The following is an 18,247-nucleotide window of genomic DNA, read 5'->3' as shown; positions in this document are numbered from 1 at the left end:
TCAGTGTGTTCGCGCCTCCACGGTATCCACACGAACACTGAGATGGAGAAGAACCAAACTGTGGTGCTAGCCACAAGATAGGGTTCGGCCAAGGTGGTAGAAGAGAAGAGGAAGAGGGAGATCAAGAGCATCAAGAAGTCCTTCATCAAGAGCCTCTTACCCCTTTTTATATCCCACCATGGGATGAAGGGTTTTTGGCTTTTAGTGATCTAAGGAATTAATATTTTATTAACTCCCATGCATCTCATGCATGAAGATCTTTCTCTTCTTTTAATGAAGATCATGCATCTCATGCATGATAATCTTTCTCTTCTTTTAAGGAAGATCATGCATCTCATGCATGATAATCCTTTTTGATGAATTCGAATTGGCTTGTGTGACTTGAGTCCAACTTGAGTCTCACACAATCTGAGTTGACTTGAGTCCAACTCGAGTCCAACTCAATCCGAATTGACACTAAGGGTTAATTCTAACAGGAGAAGACTTAGGTTATGCTAGTAATCTCTATGGGAGTGTTCGGCCAAGCCATAAGAGGAAGGCAAGAAGAAGAAAACAACACTAGTGAATTTGTGGAAGAAGCATTCTTTTATACTCATGCCATGAATACCAAAGGTTTTTAGACTTTTGGTATTCTTTCATCAATGCATGATTAATCCTATTAATCATGAATGATAACATTCATGCATGTAACTTCCTCTTCTTCATTGTATGATTAATCCACATTAATCATGCATGATGAATTGAAATCCAACTTGGTTTAATTTGAGTCTAACTCAAATTCAACTCAAGCATGATAACTTACATGCATGTAACTTCCTCTTCTTTATTGCATGATTAATTCACATTAATCATGCATGATGAATCAAAATTCAACTTGGTTTAATTTGAGTCTAACTCAAATTCAACCAACTTGAGTCTAACTCAAGTCTAGGCCATCCAATGAGCTTAGTTGTTCCTTTAGTCAAACTAAAATGAACTCATCTTCAAATAGAGTGTTATTTGTGTGTGACCCAATAGGTTCTTGTAACGTTGGTAATGTCTCTAAAATCCATTTTAGAAACATAAGCAATGAGTGATATCTAGCAATGCATCATTGCTATCCAAGTGACAAGAATGTCGAGATTCGACATAACCTCCGTGACTATGATAATGTATGACCATGTCTTTCTATCTTCGATATCTAGATTGATCAATGAAGCATAGACCGTGTCATCCTCTTATCAATCTTTATGTTTCTTGATCCCCAAGTAGACTTACTCAAGCAAATGAGCTCAATATCTCATATTGACTCATTTGAGCATGATCATGCATTTCGTGGTCCTACTATATCAAGAGGCCACAAGATTTCACTCCCGTTATATGAGAGGGATAGATCTCATCTATATCACTCACATCCCTCCGTATAATTTGTTACAAACACAGTGATCGCTTTTATGGTCCACCCTGTTACGGGTGACATTTGATGATACTAAAGTACATAACTCTTTATGTAGGGAACCGTAATGACTTCAGGTCTAAGGATTATTCATACTAATAGTCACATGAAAAAGTTTATGACACTCATATAACGATTCATGAAACTTTCTCATGATGGATTAATTCAGTATACATTCTCTAATGTATACTCATGTGTCAACTCGATATCTCATATCCATGACTTGTGAGATCAAGTTATCCAACTGACCCACATGCTAGTCTCAACGCATTAACATCGTTCCTAAATATTAATGCTTGACTAGGAATAATTAAGAGTAGTGTTCTCTACATCATCTCACTATCAATTCAAACAATCGATATGATGTAGATAAGAACCAACTACCTAAGGACATTAGTATACTTAGTTATTTGGCACAAATACAAAGTAAGTATAATAACAAAAAATCTTACCTTTATTAATAATAGAATATGATACAAAGTCTCTAGTTAATCATCACATAATTGATTCTAGGGCTATTACTAATAGTAGTATGTTGACCTTGTTCCTTAAGTATTATATTGAGATTGTATACCTTTGATATCCATATTTATATTTTTATGTTGTGCACTTCTACTTTGTACCCACTGAGTATTTTATACTCACCACCCAGATCTTGGGGTTTTCCTTTCTTTCTTCCCAAGTAGCAAATAAGGATATTGGCATGAAGCTTGGAGTTCTACCCGATTGCCCCCATCTCATAGCAGGAGTTGTTGGTTTCTTTGTGTGGTTTTCGGTTGGTATTTGTGTGTGTCATTCTGGATTGTGTTTCGATCTATGGTTTGGACTTATGTTCGTTTCCGTGTGGATATGGATCTCGTGAGAATTCTGTTGTGAAATTTTGTATCGTAGACTTATAGAGTTTGTCGCTTGATTTTATTGTGAGCACTACCGATGTGCTTTGGAATTTTCGTTGTTGTATGTGGATTGATTGTTGTGGTTACTATATTAGATGCATGTGTTGGATATGTAGTTTGTGGCAGTGTGAGCCTTCATTCGTATAGTTTAGTAGTTAAATGCATATGTTGTATTGTTGAGTGGCCGTGTGGGCCCTATCTTAATATGTATTCAGGAAAAGTTGAATTGTTAAAAGGGAGATGCTATCGAAAATTTTCGGACAGCCGTCTCTCGAGACATGACAAAGGCTAAAAAATAATAATTCTTATTCAACCCTCCTACTTTATGCTCAGAAAAAATCTTCGATATCCTACTTGTGCGATAAGGGAAATGTTACAATACTTGGGACTTCTAAAATGGATCGACAAGTGATTGTTTATATTATTTTTTATTCATGCTTCATTTCATATATTTGTACTTATATTCAATTCTATAAACGGTTCTTCTGTCTCTAGAAGATTTTTGAAAATGAGAAAAAGATAGTGAACTGATATTGAGTACATAGATCTTAAAGTAATACCCTGGGGTATGAATCAAATAAAATTTAATTTTATCTTTGTGTTTTAGTTCTCTTATTATTCACCAACTTTGACATAAAAGAATTAACATGAGAAGTAAAAAAGCGAAAAATATTATTCAAATTCCCCTCCCCTCTAACGCGCTTTTCAATTTTATAATTTTTACTTAAACACTTGAGTCAACACACATACCTTAGACTAAACATTTACTAACTCAATCAAACATTCAAATACCTTGATTTAATAGACTCCAGCTAAAGTATTATTGTACCACCATGTTCAAAAAGTTTGTAGTCTGGATTATGATTGGGTTCATGGTCTATTTCAAGCTTGTCTTCACTTGGGACTTGGGCAAAATTGACGATGGACAGATGATTTACAACACAACTAATTTTCAAGTAGTACAAGTATTAATTTATCTTTCATTAGAATTTTAAGATAATATACTATGAAAATTGATCAATCATATCTAAAATTTTTTCATTAATAAATAGTGGATCTTATTTAATTGTTTAATCAAAGTAGATAATTTAACATTTTACAGAAATTAAATATCCAAGGCCAAGCGATGAGCCACAATTTTCATTATACAAATTAAAATCATTGTCGAATTTTGTTTTTGATTAATTTAATTCTTCTAAAATATAATTCTTAGACATACATAAATATATGGTTATATAATTTTAATTTATTTCCTTTTATTTTATTATTAATTGTTATATATATATATATATATATATATATATATATATATATATATATATATATATATATATATATATATATATATTTCTGTTTCACTATATATTATAATAATTTTATATTATCCATCCTGGCATTCTCACCCCTTGTACATTCTCACCCCTTATACATCACAAAGCTATTTTAAAAAAAAAATCTATGTAAAGTCACAAGAAAATTGCACTCAAGGCTAGTGGGCAATTGAGTTCCTCCATGCATGTCCATTGGTTCCAATTAAATCCACCCTAATTACATACACAAGCATTAATGGTCCACGTGCTACTCCACTGCATCATCTGCCTCTTCCCTTGCTCACTTTGGAGTGAAAGCCTACAAACAAAATCCAGATAATTAAATCATTAGCCAAAGTGAATATATAATTGATGAACCATTAATCGTCGAAAACAAGATAGTTGGTAGTTACGGCAAAAACGGTGGCATGGCCGGGGTCAGATAGGTGGGCAAAGAGGTTGTCGATGGGGCCGGTGCCGGTGTAGATGGCCTGGAACCAGGCGCCCATGACGGCCAACATGGCGAGGCGGCCGTTCTTGATCTCCTTGGTGCGCAGCTCCTTGATCTTCTCTGGGTCTCCAGTGCCCCAGCCGAGGGGATCGAACCATAACCCTCCAGGGTACCCCACGTCGGTGCCTGTGAGCTTGTTGCTGGGGAAGATGGGGTCGGTGTTGACGCTCCCTGGCTTGAGGATGTCGGCCCACCGCCGCCCCTCCGCCCACCCAATCAGGATCATCTCGATCACGAACAGGGTGGTGGTGTCGGTGAAGTACTCCAGCTGCCCCGCCGTGTACCACGATGGCGTGTTCAGGACGCCGATCTTGGTCAGAAACTCGGGGATGAAGATGCCGGCCGCCCCCAGCATTGCCCACCGGCAGTGCACCAGTTCAGACTGCTGATTCCATCGCAGGCTTTCCGGATCCGACCCTGTCAATTCCAAACAGTTCAAATTGACCACGCCAAATTGCCGAGCGTGCGCGCGCGATGGAAGACTGATGATATTACATAGATGGTCAATTACCGAGGCCGAGGGGATCGAACCCAAAGTCGCCAGGAAGGCTACCGTCGAGCCATGGAGGAGGAGTGCTACCGGGGAACCAGATGGGTCTCTCAGGCGTGGCCGTGGCAGCGACAGAGAAGGCCCGCCGGGTGGTCTGCACGGGCGGCCGACTTGCTCCCTGACTCAGTCTCTTCCCCTGGAGAAAGGAAGCGCCGGTAGAGGCTGCAAGAGCAGAGGATGAGGCACAAAGTGAGGCCATCCCTGATGGTGAGTGGGGTGCTGGTGAGATGAGGAGCCAGAAGAGGATGGTGGTGTTTAAAGCCACGGAAGGGATGGAGTGGGCTTATCTTCGAGAGATAGGATGGTGCCGTCTTGGAGGTATTGGGGTTCGCCACGTGGAACAGGGAATCCAAATCTTGGCTCCAAATCCATGTGTAGGGACAAAAATATCTAGGAATTTGGTGGTGGTCAAGAATAAGATTCACCTCGTCTTTAGATCACACGAAAAAGCGTGTGAAGCCCATGCATACCTTCACTTTATCCACCATTAGGGAGTTGCAGTTGTAGACACGCGAATCCCGTGAAGCAAATTATGATGCATTATTTCATTATGTAGAAAAACATTTATTTAAAATGTGCCAAACATATATTACTTAAATTCACTTTCCTTGACTTATTTATTAGAACATTTTTTTTAATAGACGAAAATGCTTTTTAAGAAACAGTTTAATTTATACAGTTTAAATTTGATTCTAAAAATATTTTTAAAAAATACATTTTGTTTGCAGATCATAGAGAGTCAGGAATTAGATCATAGAGAGTCAGGAAGGTAATTTTCCATTCAGATACTTGAACTTTCTGTTAGTATGAGAAAGGCTAAAAATCTCGTACTACAAGGCTTTGATAGACAAGCTCATCAACAAGATTAATTCTTGGCCTAATAACTACTCACGTGCGGGCAAAATGCAACTTATAGTCTCTGTATTACAAGGTGTTGAATGTTTTGACTCTCTACCCTACCACTGTCACATGAGACCACTCTATAGCATCTTCATACGGACCCCAAACATTCTCTAATTTTATGATAAAAATTCTGCACATCTAAAGACTCGAAAGCTTAGAATATGGTCTTATTATCAAAATCCTCTGTTCAATATAGGACAAGCAGATTTCATGAGGAAAACATATAGGCATGGCAAATGAAGGGCACTAGTTCCGGGGGCGGAGCCAGGATTCTTCCGAAGAGTGGGCCAAATTTTCACCGATCACAATCTTCACCGATCGATCTCCCAAATCGATCTATAAACTCCATCAAATTCAGAAATCCAACCCAAAAAGTTTAAGATGAAGAATAATACAGGAAACATAATATTTTCGAGGAAAGTTTAAAATGAAACCAGTAAAACAATGTGGCAGTATTGACCCAAAAAAAAAGGAATACTTTTGTGAGATTGAGCATCATATCAACACTAAATTCCTAGACAAACAAATAGATTGAGTGACAAACTATTTACATTACTCACAAGTGGAACAAGATCAAACCAAATAGACAAGATTAATGTACAACTTCAAAAGTTTTTTTTTTTGTCACGAACGATCACATAGAGAGTTTGCAATAGATTTGTCTACCATAAACTAAAGCATCTCAAGACCAGGAAAGCATAATAAAGAACAAGATCAAGTTTTTCTGCTTCCACCAAAATAAAATAGTAAAGTTGCAATATTCCGAATAGGGAGAAAACAAAGAGAGTACCTTGTATGATGTATCCTCGATCTAGGGTTTCAGAAAAACTCCGACATTAATTGTCAGTGTCACAGATCGATCCCGACGGCCTCCCAATCTCCACTAAATTCAATGGCAACACAGCACAAACTCCAGATCATTGAAGCAAGAGCAGGAAGAAGATACAGAAAAGGGTAGAGGGAGGGAGGCGGCGGGGAAGGAGACGATCCGCTTGATCAGCCGCCCAAAGGCGGCGGAGAAGAGGCGGCAGACAGCAACCTCCCAAAGGCGGCGGAGAAGAGGCCCGATTGCGATTTCGGGCGGAAGAAGAAAAGCTGCGTCGCGAAGGAGAGAGGAATTCGCGGTTCGGGAGATGAAAAGTTGCGGCTTTACAAATTCTAGTTAACAAGTTTTAAACCCTAATTTCATTAATCCTATTTTTTTCTTGTATTTTACAAAGACTGGGCCATGGCCCAGTTTAGCCCACCAGTAGCTCCGCCACTGACTAATTCACCACTCGTTGAGAAGCTGTTTTAGATACGTGATCAGAACCTGATTTCTGCTAGCTCACCTATAGCTGCAATACAATACCTGGCCAATTGGTTTGCATAGGGGAGCATTGGGTGGAGAAAGCATATGAGTTCTTCAGAAGGTTTGGTTAGCATAGCTTGGAAAATCATATATCCAAGCTAGCCATCGATTCACAGTTTGACTTTTGACACACGGAAGATTGGCCACCAGAAATAGATTGTCATACATTCAGTACAAACACATGCAGTCTGATCCGGCTCAAATAACTCCTGGGAACATAGAAATACGTGGCATAAAGGAAGGACAAAAAACCCGAAGTAGACACGGGGTAATATTTTCTCGATGCCAAGAGGAAGGTAGGGAAGATCAATCTCCCTAGGAACGAGCTCCCCCCTTTAGCCCAGTATGTGCAGACCTCACACAAAATGTCCAGGCTCCCTCCCCTATTGGCACAGTATCTTATCATCCAGCGGAACGGTAACATCATCGAGGGGACAACATACACTTAGGTATACAAGAGGAGTTCTTCGTTATATGGATGGCCACTCTTCAATGATAATGCACCTCCGCATATCCGACCTCATGGCCAAGCTCGATCCTTTATAGAACCCCTTGACCGACCTCTCTAGTAGATCAACGGTAGACTTACAATACCAACCAAACTCCTCTGGACCTCAGCACTCGTAACCCAATTTGCTATAAGCATCACAAGACCCGGACGGATCTCAAGCAAACCTCCTTGAGAAGTCACCACGGGCTACAACACGAAGATCAACGATGAATAAATCTCGTCCTCTTACGACAAGCATAGAAGCACCATCCCCATGATCCGTACCCAAGCTTAGACGCCTACCTCAGGGCGAGGTCCTGGCATCATATGCCCATCTCATGGCGAAGTCACGACATCACGGGCCTACCTCAGGGCAAGGTCCTAGCCTCATAGGCCTACCTCATGACGAGGTATCGACATCATACGCCTACCTCAGGGCAAAGTCCTCGCATCATATGTCCATCTCATGGCGAAGTCGCGGCATCACGGGCCTACCTCAGGGCAAGGTCCTAGCCTCATAGGTCTACCTCATGACGAGGTACCGATATCATACGCCTACCTCATGGCAAAGTCCTGGCATCATATGTCCATCTCATGGCGAAGTCGCGGCATCACGAGCCTACCTCAGGGCAAGGTCCTAGCCTCATAGGCCTACCTCATGACAAGGTACCGGCATCATACGTCTACCTCAGGGCAAAGTCCTGGTAGCACATGCCTACCTCCAGATGTGACTCCCGCAAGGAGCTCAGGACATCCCCATGGAGACCTCTCAACCGAGGCAAGGCTACCAATACTTGTGCATCCCAGCCGTACATCCCAAATCAGTCACTCCTGACCTCAGTTCAGTTCACGGAGCAGATATCCATGGGGCTCTCACGCTGACCTTTTCAGCAAGAATGGGAGCGCAGACTAAGTCCCCTACTTGGTCCAGCATCATCCCAACCATCCAAGATAACCCACGTTGTTAAAACTGTCAGATGATTGGAAACTGTCAGATAGACACCGCAAGGATCACGACCTCATCGCCAATCATAAATACTGAGATCCTAGGATATCTCTCCCGCCACTCCTATATAAACCCCACAGGTATGACAATTGAGCATCTTGAATTCGCTAAAGATACTTCTTTTCTCGTTGCCTGACTTGAGCGTCGAAGTGGCCACGCCGGGACTCCCCGGCGCCCTGTTAACCCGTGCGTTCAGTGGTTGTCTCTTCAGGCCTCTCTCATCGACGTGGAACTGCAGGTTGACGCGGCCCCCTATTTTCTGGTGGTGTGGCTATCGTCGGCAAGGAGCCGGAACAACCGTGGTGGCTGGTGGAAAACTTTCATGGGACCGAACCGATCACCCTCAAGGATTGAATCAATGTGACTAATTAAAATTTATCTTTAATTCGATCCTTAAGCGAAAGAGCATCACATACGCAACGCGGCCCGCACTGTGCATATATTTTTTATCGTACCAACTTTGGCGACTCGTTTTCCTGGTACGAGGCCAGCAAGGAGGAGGTTTGATATGGCGACGCGTAACCAAAAGCTAAAGCTGGCACGTAGATGCTTCAGGAGGAGACAACTAAGCTCTATCTTCCTCATCCATGCACACTAAATATTCAAAATCGCATAGCCATGACAATCCGTGCAAGATATCTCTGACTGCTCCTGGGACATAGCTGAATTAATTACGACGCAGCAGAGTTGTAGAAAAGGGCAAGGGTTTGAATCCTGGCGAAGTCAGACAATACCCTCTTGCGTTGTGACCAACTGCAGTTCCTTGATTTACCTCTTCACAAATGATCGTGGGGTCGATCGTGTGGAACCGTTGGGATGACGAATTTAACCTTTTTACAAAAGATATCTCTGTCTGCCAACTGTAGCCAGCTCAGCTGGGAAGCATCCAATGCGATCACTAAATCCCCACTGTATGCATTCAGCGTCGTGCCCATCGCATTCTCATCAGCTATAAAGTGCCATCGGCTCATCCTCCTCCCTAACTCAGTTCCAAGTCCATTCATCTTCTCATACCTCAAAGTTTTACAGATATTGCAATCCTCTTCTGCTTCTCCACCAACATCACGAACTTGAGTTAGTTCGTAATGGATGAAGTTTTGTCAAAATGGTTGTGAGGAGAAGATTCGTCTCGCGAAGACGAATCAAACGAAACTAAATTAGAGCAAATCAAAGATCGTTTGATTAGTGAACCAAACAAACCAAAATTGAACCAAATTAAACCAACTTAATTTGATTCGTGCTGGAAGAGGTTTTGATAAAATAAAATGGATGAAAAGATTCATCTTGCGAAAACAAATCCAATAAAATTTATTTGGGTCAAATCGGAAGTCGTTTGGCTAGGGAACCAAGCAAACCAAAAATTTAATCCGGTTTGATTTAATAGTAATTAATCCGGTTTAACCTAAATATTAATTCCAATTTTTGAAAAGGTACTGTGCACTCCTCGTTATAACTGAAATTTGCCCAGCTACCTTTTTCTCTTCTGCGCAAGCGACCGCCCGCGCGACCGCGTCGCCCGCCTGCAGAGAACTCTGCCGAAGAAGGCTTTAAAAGGGGGGTCATCAACCTCCGCGAGGGCAGCCCTGTTGCCCTAGCCGCCGCACCTCCTCTGCCGTCGCCCGTCTTTTGCCCAAGATCGCCGTCGCTCTGCCTTCGCGATTCCCTCCTCTGCTAAAAACTCCGCCGGCAACTCTACTGCCGAAGACGCCGCCGCGCCTCTTCACCACGATCCTCTGCCCAGCTGCGTCGCGACCGCCGGCCGACGCCGCTGCCGACCTGCTGTGATTTTTCGACGTCGTCGCCCTGTCGTTGCTGCAATCCCTTGCTCGAGCGCCGTCGTTCCCTGCTCGATTGCTGTCGGCCACCAGAGGGAGCCAATGCCGAACCCTGCCGTCGGCTAAGGACCTCGATCTGCTAATCCTGCTATACGCGGAGGATTTTATTAGGATTCTTATTGCGACGATTTCGTCAATCAGGTGGGTAATCAAGTATAAGTTATTTCCTTTTCTAGTGCATGCCATCCTTCTTTTATTATTAGTTGATACCTTGATTGTATTCCTATTTATTGTTGATACCTTAATGATACTCTTGGTTGTTCCTTGCTTGTCCTTAATTCGGTTGACTTAATGAACCTCTATACCTTAATTATACCGTTGCTCGCATGAACCTTGGATTAGCAACTAGATGGCGGGATGCTAGTAGTGGTGTTCACGTTGATTATGACCAACGGCCTGATGTGTTTAGACAAACTGTTAGATATGCTAGTGTTAATGCACATCTTGGAAGAGCGGCAAGCAGGAGGGATGATTTGGAGTCTCTTGCTTACACACTAATTTTCCTTCATCAAGGAAGATTGCCATGGCAAGGATACCAGGGTGACAACAAATCATTTTTAGTTTACAAGAAAAAGATGACAACATCTCCAGAGATGCTATGTTCCTTTTGCCCTCCGGCATTCAAGCAATTTCTTGAGATTGTAGTTAACATGAAATTTGACGAGGAACCTAATTAACTACACAAAACTTATTTCTCTATTTGATGGATTAATTGTTGGACGTTCAGAGATGAAGGGGCGTCGCCCCTTCATCTTCTGAAACAGAAGGAGACGAAGGGGCAAAGCCACCCCTTTGTCTCCCTGATTTCCCTATATAAGGGTTGTGGAGAACATACTTGGGAAGCGGTGGTTGCGTCCAAGTCGAAGGAAGGGAAAGACAACGTTGTGGATGTGTTCCAAAGGTGCTGTGCCGGAGAAGAAGAAGAACACCCAGATCGGAGGATTTGGTTTGTAGAAATCTGAGGAACCTTCCGATTCTTCGTGATCGTTCCTCCGACGCGAGCAATACCAGCCGAGGCACGCAACAACAGGTACATGATGTATCAACATTAATTAATCCAAATCCAGCAGTTAGGTCAATTAACATTGATGGTGCTCAAAAGGTTGGTCAAAAACGTGGTAGATTGACCATCGATGATGAAGAAGAGAATCAACAAAAGAAGAAGATTCGTTTGGGTGTACCTGCCACCCAGTGGATTTCTGTGTACAATGCTAGGCTTCCAATGAAACAAAGGTATCACTACAATGTGACTGATGCACGTTTAGGCACAGCATGTTGAGAGAGGAAATGAGGATGGTCTGCTTATTAGTTGTGTTGCATCTTGTTCTAACCTGTGGGCCCTTATTATGGATGTTGGAACTGGTTTCACATCTCAAGTTTATGAGCTGTCTCCATTTTTCCTTCACAAGGAGTGGATTATGGATCAATGGGAGAAAAACTACTATATCACCTCACTTGCTGGTGTCAATAACAGAAGTTCACTTGTAGTGATGTCAAAAGGTTATCAGAGCAGTTCGATTCTTTCGGGATTTGTCATTGGATTTTTCGTTGCATTTGTGCCCGTTTTCGTTGTCGGACGGAATTGTCGTCGGAATTGTTGCGTATTCGTAGTCTTCGGAACTTAATTTCATCTCTCGGTTTATTAGGTTAAGTGTTTAGGTTTATAATTTTTCATTGCATTAGTTTAGGGTTTAGGTTTAGTCTAATTTCAAATTTGTTGTTGTCGGGTTTATCTGTGTTTTGTATTCCTATTTATTGTTGATACCTTAATGATACTCTTGGTTGTTCCTTGCATGTCCTTAATTCGGTTGACTTAATGAACCTCTATACCTTAATTATACCGTTGCTCGCATGAACCTTGGATTAGCAACTAGATGGCGGGATGCTAGTAGTGGTGTTCACGTTGATTATGACCAACGACTTGATGTGTTTAGACAAACTGTTAGATATGCTAGTGTTAATGCACATCTTAGAAGAACGGCAAGCTGGAGGGATGATTTGGAGTCTCTTGCTTACACACTAATTTTCCTTCATCGAGGAAGATTGCCATGGCAAGGATACCAGGGTGACAACAAATCATTTTTAGTTTACAAGAAAAAGATGGCAACATCTCCAGAGATGCTATGTTCCTTTTGCCCTCCGGCATTCAAGCAATTTCTTGAGATTGTAGTTAACATGAAATTTGACGAGGAACCTAATTAACTACACAAAACTTATTTCTCTATTTGATAGATTAATTGTTGGACGTTCAGAGATGCATCTTCTCAAACAGAAGGAGACGAAGGGGCAAAGCCACCCCTTTGTCTCCCTGATTTCCCTATATAAGGGTTGTGGAGAACATACCTGGGAAGCGGTGGTTGCGTCCAAGTCGAAGGAATGGAAAGACAACGTTGTGGATGCGTTCCAAAGGTGCTGTGCCGGAGAAGAAGAAGAACACCCAGATCGGAGGATTTGGTTTGTGGAAATCTGAGGAACCTTCCGATTCTTCGTGATCGTTCCTCCGACGCGAGCAATACCAGCCGAGGCACGCAACAACAGGTACATGATGTATCAACATTAATTAATCCAAATCCAGTAGTTAGGCCAATTAACATTGATGGTGCTCAAAAGGTTGGTCAAAAACGTGGTAGATTGACCATCGATGATGAAGAAGAGAATCAACAAAAGAAGAAGATTCGTTTGGGTGTACCTGCCACCCAGTGGATTTCTGTGTACAATGCTAGGCTTCCAATGAAACAAAGGTATCACTACAATGTGACTGATGCACGTTTGGCATAGCATGTTGAGAGAGGAAATGAGGATGGTCTGCTTATTAGTTGTGTTGCATCTTGTTCTAACCTGTGGGCCCTTATTATGGATGTTGGAACTGGTTTCACATCTCAAGTTTATGAGCTGTCTCCATTTTTCCTTCACAAGGAGTGGATTATGGATCAATGGGAGAAAAACTACTATATCACCTCACTTGCTGGTGCCAATAACGGAAGTTCACTTGTAGTGATGTCAAAAGGTTATCAGAGCAGTTCAGTTCTTTCGGGATTTGTCATTGGATTTTTCGTTGCATTTGTGTCCGTTTTCGTTGTCGGATGGAATTGTCGTCGGAATTGTTGCGTATTCGTAGTCTTTCGGAACTTAATTTCATCTCTCGGTTTATTAGGTTAAGTGTTTAGGTTTATAATTTTTCATTGCATTAGTTTAGGGTTTAGGTTTAGTCTAATTTCAAATTTGTTGTTGTCGGGTTTATCTGTGTTTTGTATTCTTATTTATTGTTGATACCTTAATGATACTCTTGGTTGTTCCTTGCATGTCCTTAATTCGGTTGACTTAATGAACCTCTATACCTTAATTATACCGTTGCTCGCATGAACCTTGGATTAGCAACTAGATGGCGGGATGCTAGTAGTGGTGTTCACGTTGATTATGACCAACGACCTGATGTGTTTAGACAAACTGTTAGATATGCTAGTGTTAATGCACATCTTGGAAGAACGGCAAGCTGGAGGGATGATTTGGAGTCTCTTGCTTACACACTAATTTTCCTTCATCGAGGAAGATTGCCATGGCAAGGATACCAGGGTGACAACAAATCATTTTTAGTTTACAAGAAAAAGATGGCAACATCTCTAGAGATGCTATGTTCCTTTTGCCCTCCGGCATTCAAGCAATTTCTTGAGATTGTAGTTAACATGAAATTTGACGAGGAACCTAATTAACTACACAAAACTTATTTCTCTATTTGATGGATTAATTGTTGGACGTTCAGAGATGAAGGGGCGTCGCCCCTTCATCTTCTGAAACAGAAGGAGACGAAGGGGCAAAGCCACCCCTTTGTCTCCCTGATTTCCCTATATAAGGGTTGTGGAGAACATACCTGGGAAGCGGTGGTTGCGTCCAAGTCGAAGGAATGGAAAGACAACGTTGTGGATGCGTTCCAAAGGTGCTGTGCCGGAGAAGAAGAAGAACACCCAGATCGGAGGATTTGGTTTGTGGAAATCTGAGGAACCTTCCGATTCTTCGTGATCGTTCCTCCGACGCGAGCAATATCAGCCGAGGCACGCAACAACAGGTACATGATGTATCAACATTAATTAATCCAAATCCAGTAGTTAGGCCAATTAACATTGATGGTGCTCAAAAGGTTGGTCAAAAACGTGGTAGATTGACCATCGATGATGAAGAAGAGAATCAACAAAAGAAGAAGATTCGTTTGGGTGTACCTGCCACCCAGTGGATTTCTGTGTACAATGCTAGGCTTCCAATGAAACAAAGGTATCACTACAATGTGACTGATGCACGTTTGGCACAGCATGTTGAGAGAGGAAATGAGGATGGTCTGCTTATTAGTTGTGTTGCATCTTGTTCTAACATGTGGGCCCTTATTATGGATGCTGGAACTGGTTTCACATCTCAAGTTTATGAGCCGTCTCCATTTTTCCTTCACAAGGAGTGGATTATGGATCAATGGGAGAAAAACTACTATATCACCTCACTTGCTGGTGCCAATAACGGAAGTTCACTTGTAGTGATGTCAAAAGGTTATTAGAGCAGTTCGGTTCTTTCGGGATTTGTCATTGGATTTTTCATTGCATTTGTGTCCGTTTTCGTTGTCGGACGGAATTGTCGTCGGAATTGTTGCGTATTCGTAGTCTTCGGAACTTAATTTCATCTCTCGGTTTATTAGGTTAAGTGTTTAGGTTTATAATTTTTCATTGCATTAGTTTAGGGTTTAGGTTTAGTCTAATTTCAAATTTGTTGTTGTCGGGTTTATCTGTGTTTTGTATTCCTATTTATTGTTGATACCTTAATGATACTCTTGGTTGTTCCTTGCATGTCCTTAATTCGGTTGACTTAATGAACCTCTATACCTTAATTATATCGTTGCTCGCATGAACCTTGGATTAGCAACTAGATGGCGGGATGGTAGTAGTGGTGTTCACGTTGATTATGACCAACGGCTTGATGTGTTTAGACAAACTGTTAGATATGCTAGTGTTAATGCACATCTTGGAAGAACGGCAAGCATGGAGGGATGATTTGGAGTCTCTTGCTTACACACTAATTTTCCTTCATTGAGGAAGATTGTCATGGCAAGGATAACAGGGTGACAACAAATCATTTTTAGTTTACAAGAAAAAGATAGCAACATCTCCAGAGATGCTATGTTCCTTTTGCCCTCCGGCATTCAAGCAATTTCTTGAGATTGTAGTTAACATGAAATTTGACGAGGACCTAATTAACTACACAAAACTTATTTCTCTATTTGATGGATTAATTGTTGGGCGTTCAGAGATGAAGTGGCGACACCCCTTCATCTTCTGAAACAGAAGGAGACGAAGGGGCAAAGCCACCCCTTCATCTCCCTGATTTCCCTATATAAGGGTTGTGGAGAACATACCTAGGAAGCGGTGGTTGCGTCCAAGTCGAAGGAATGGAAAGACAACGTTGTGGATGCGTTCCAAAGGTGCTATGCCGAAGAAGAAGAAGAACACCCAGATCGGAGGATTTGGTTTGTGGAAATCTGAGAAACCTTCCGATTCTTCGTGATCGTTCCTTCGACGCGAGCAATACCAGCCGAGGCACGCAACAACAGGTACATGATGTATCAACATTAATTAATCCAAATCCAGTAGTTAGGCCAATTAACATTGATGGTGCTCAAAAGGTTGGTCAAAAACGTGGTAGATTGACCATCGATGATGAAGAAGAGAATCAACAAAAGAAGAAGATTCGTTTGGGTGTACCTGCCACCCAGTGGATTTCTGTGTACAATGCTAGGCTTCCAATGAAACAAAGGTATCACTACAATGTGGCTGATGCACGTTTGACACAGCATGTTGAGAGAGGAAATGAGGATGGTCTGCTTATTAGTTGTGTTGCATCTTGTTCTAACCTGTGGGCCCTTATTATGGATGCTAGAACTGGTTTCACATCTCAAGTTTATGAGCTGTCTCCATTTTTCCTTCACAAGGAGTGGATTATGGATCAATGGGAGAAAAACTACTATATCACCTCACTTGCTGGTGCCAATAACGGAAGTTCACTTGTAGTGATGTCAAAAGGTTATCAGAGCAGTTCGGTTCTTTCGGGATTTGTCATTGGATTTTTTGTTGCATTTGTGTCCGTTTTCGTTGTCGGACGGAATTGTCGGCGGAATTGTCGCGTATTCGTAGTCTTCGGAACTTAATTTCATCTCTCGATTTATTAGATTAAGTGTTTAGGTTTATAATTTTTCATTGCATTAGTTTAGGGTTTAGGTTTAGTCTAATTTCAAATTTGTCGTTGTCGGGTTTATCTGTGTTTTGTATTTCATGGTTTTAGAGTCTATTTTTGGTTGGATTTGTTATCGGATTTGTCGTTGTTTCTTAGGAATTAATAATAGTATTTGATTATCGGATTTCGTGTTATTCGATCCAAGTTGTGAGATGGACTGACAGCAGCACGAACCCTCCAAACAAGTTGTAAGTAAAGTTCTCGCACATTTATCTCTTGTTCTAGGAATTTATAGTAGTCGTATGTACACCAAGTGATATTATGGACCTTGAAAATTATGGACGTGGTCGGCCACGGAGACGACCTGCTAGGTTTCTAGACCTGGAGGTCTCCGAGGAGGATACGGTCCGTCAGGAGCCTACCCGTACTCCTTAAGTTGGACGGAGTCCTCGAGCTCCGGAGATACCTTTGCCTGATCCGGTACCGGCTCCAGTGAGCATGACTGTAGATTTAAGCCGTATATTGATACTGGCAAAGACTGTCAAGGATCGGTTGACACTATTCCATGGGGGATCTGACCCATGGCTCGCTCGCTCCTGGTTGAAGAATCTTTCAGACACATTCGCGTATATCTCCTGCACAGAGGCAGAGAGAGTCGCGCTGGCAGTGTATCATCTACAAGATGAGGCTGCCACCTTGTGGGAGACTCAGTAGACTATACTCGGAGAGCGAGTTTCGTCTTGGACATTCTTTCGGGAGGCCTTTGAGAGACAGTACTTTTCAGAGGCATTCTGCCAGACACAGCATCAAGAGTTTATGAATCTGAAGCAGAGGGATCGATCAGTTACAGATTATCATGTAGAGTTTTCCAGACTTGCAGAGTTCTGCCTTCATAGGGTGACTCGGGATAAAGATCGGCTATTCCACTTTACGCAGGATTTAGCTTCATATATTCGCTCGAAAATGTCTAGTTGCCCCATCAGTACCTTCAGAGAGGCCTTAGATCGGGCTCTGATCATTGAGTCTACTCAGCGGCAGCTTACGCGTGAGAGAGATGCAGAAAAATCAAAGGGTTCGAGTTCACAAACTTCTGGTCAGAAGAGACAGAAGACTGGGCCGTCATCAGGAGAAAAGTATCATAATACTTCCCAGCTAAGCCGAAAGGATAAGTGTAGGAAATGTATGCAGTGCGGATCACATAGTAATCCGACGGACGAATGTCCATTGGATTACTGTATTTGTTATTACTGCAAACGTCCTGGCCATACGATCAGAGAGTGTACGTTGAAGGCTCAGTTGGAGTCTACTAATGATATAGCTTCTGGAGGACAATCTACATAGCAACGATCGCAGAGAATATCACAGAGGACTAAAGCCACTCAGCAACAACAAATCCTACCATCTCAGCCAGCTATACCAATAGAACTCCCACGCCCCACTAGTTCGGAGACCGAGTATCCTTCACAGCAGACAACGATGTCTCGATCATACCAGCTACCCTCCCAGCAGCCTCAATTCCCAACATTAGTACCTCAAAGTCAGCTCAGCTTCTCCACCAACATCACGAACTTGGGTTAGTTCGTAATGGATGAAGTTTTGTCAAAACGGATGCGAGGAGAAGATTCGTCTCGCGAAGATGAATCAAACGAAACTAAATTAGAGCAAATCAGAAATCGTTTGATTAGTGAATCAAACAAATCAAGATTGAACCAAATTAAATCAACTTAATTTTTTATCGTATCAATTTTGGCGG

The 18,247-nt window shown here is 42.0% G+C and overlaps 1 protein-coding gene and 4 pseudogenes across 1 annotated transcript; 4 read left to right on the top strand and 1 right to left on the bottom strand.

Annotated features, from left to right (window-relative positions):
• Window positions 1–3,694: 3,694 nt before the first annotated feature.
• Window positions 3,695–4,940, bottom strand: LOC141818087 (chlorophyll a-b binding protein 7, chloroplastic-like). Its single transcript, XM_074705665.1, has 3 exons — window positions 4,664–4,940; window positions 4,055–4,569; window positions 3,695–3,960 (listed from the first exon to the last, which is right to left on the bottom strand). Exons 1-3 carry the CDS (start codon window positions 4,899–4,901, stop codon window positions 3,943–3,945), a joined length of 771 nt encoding a protein of 256 aa, XP_074561766.1. The 5' UTR covers window positions 4,902–4,940; the 3' UTR covers window positions 3,695–3,942.
• A 5,673-nt stretch (window positions 4,941–10,613) lies between these two features.
• On the top strand, window positions 10,614–11,912 carry LOC141818086 (casein kinase 1-like protein HD16; annotated as a pseudogene).
• Window positions 11,913–12,138: 226 nt separating this feature from the next.
• Window positions 12,139–13,446, top strand: LOC141818085 (casein kinase 1-like protein HD16; annotated as a pseudogene).
• Window positions 13,447–13,646: 200 nt separating this feature from the next.
• LOC141818084 (casein kinase 1-like protein HD16) lies at window positions 13,647–14,827 on the top strand (annotated as a pseudogene).
• Window positions 14,828–15,170: 343 nt separating this feature from the next.
• On the top strand, window positions 15,171–17,208 carry LOC141818083 (casein kinase 1-like protein HD16; annotated as a pseudogene).
• Window positions 17,209–18,247: the final 1,039 nt, after the last annotated feature.

The sequence above is a fragment of the Curcuma longa genome, unplaced genomic scaffold (assembly GCF_044706935.1).
Source record: "Curcuma longa cultivar G26 ecotype Majalengka, Jawa Barat unplaced genomic scaffold, ITB_CL_G26_1.1 contig_23261, whole genome shotgun sequence".
NCBI lineage: Eukaryota > Viridiplantae > Streptophyta > Magnoliopsida > Zingiberales > Zingiberaceae > Curcuma > Curcuma longa.
The sequence above is the reverse complement of the archived record's forward strand: the minus strand, read 5'-3'. Positions and strand labels throughout refer to the sequence as shown.

What these genes read in the sequence shown, in the direction of transcription:
- LOC141818087 (XM_074705665.1), bottom strand. Translation starts at nt 4,901, where the DNA reads ATGGCCTCACTTTGTGCCTCATCCTCTGCTCTTGCAGCCTCTACCGGC. An exon ending in GTTCGATCCCCTCGGCCTCG is followed by an intron (nt 4,570 to 4,663) that starts GTAATTGACCAT and finishes TGGAATTGACAG; the next exon opens with GGTCGGATCCGGAAAGCCTG.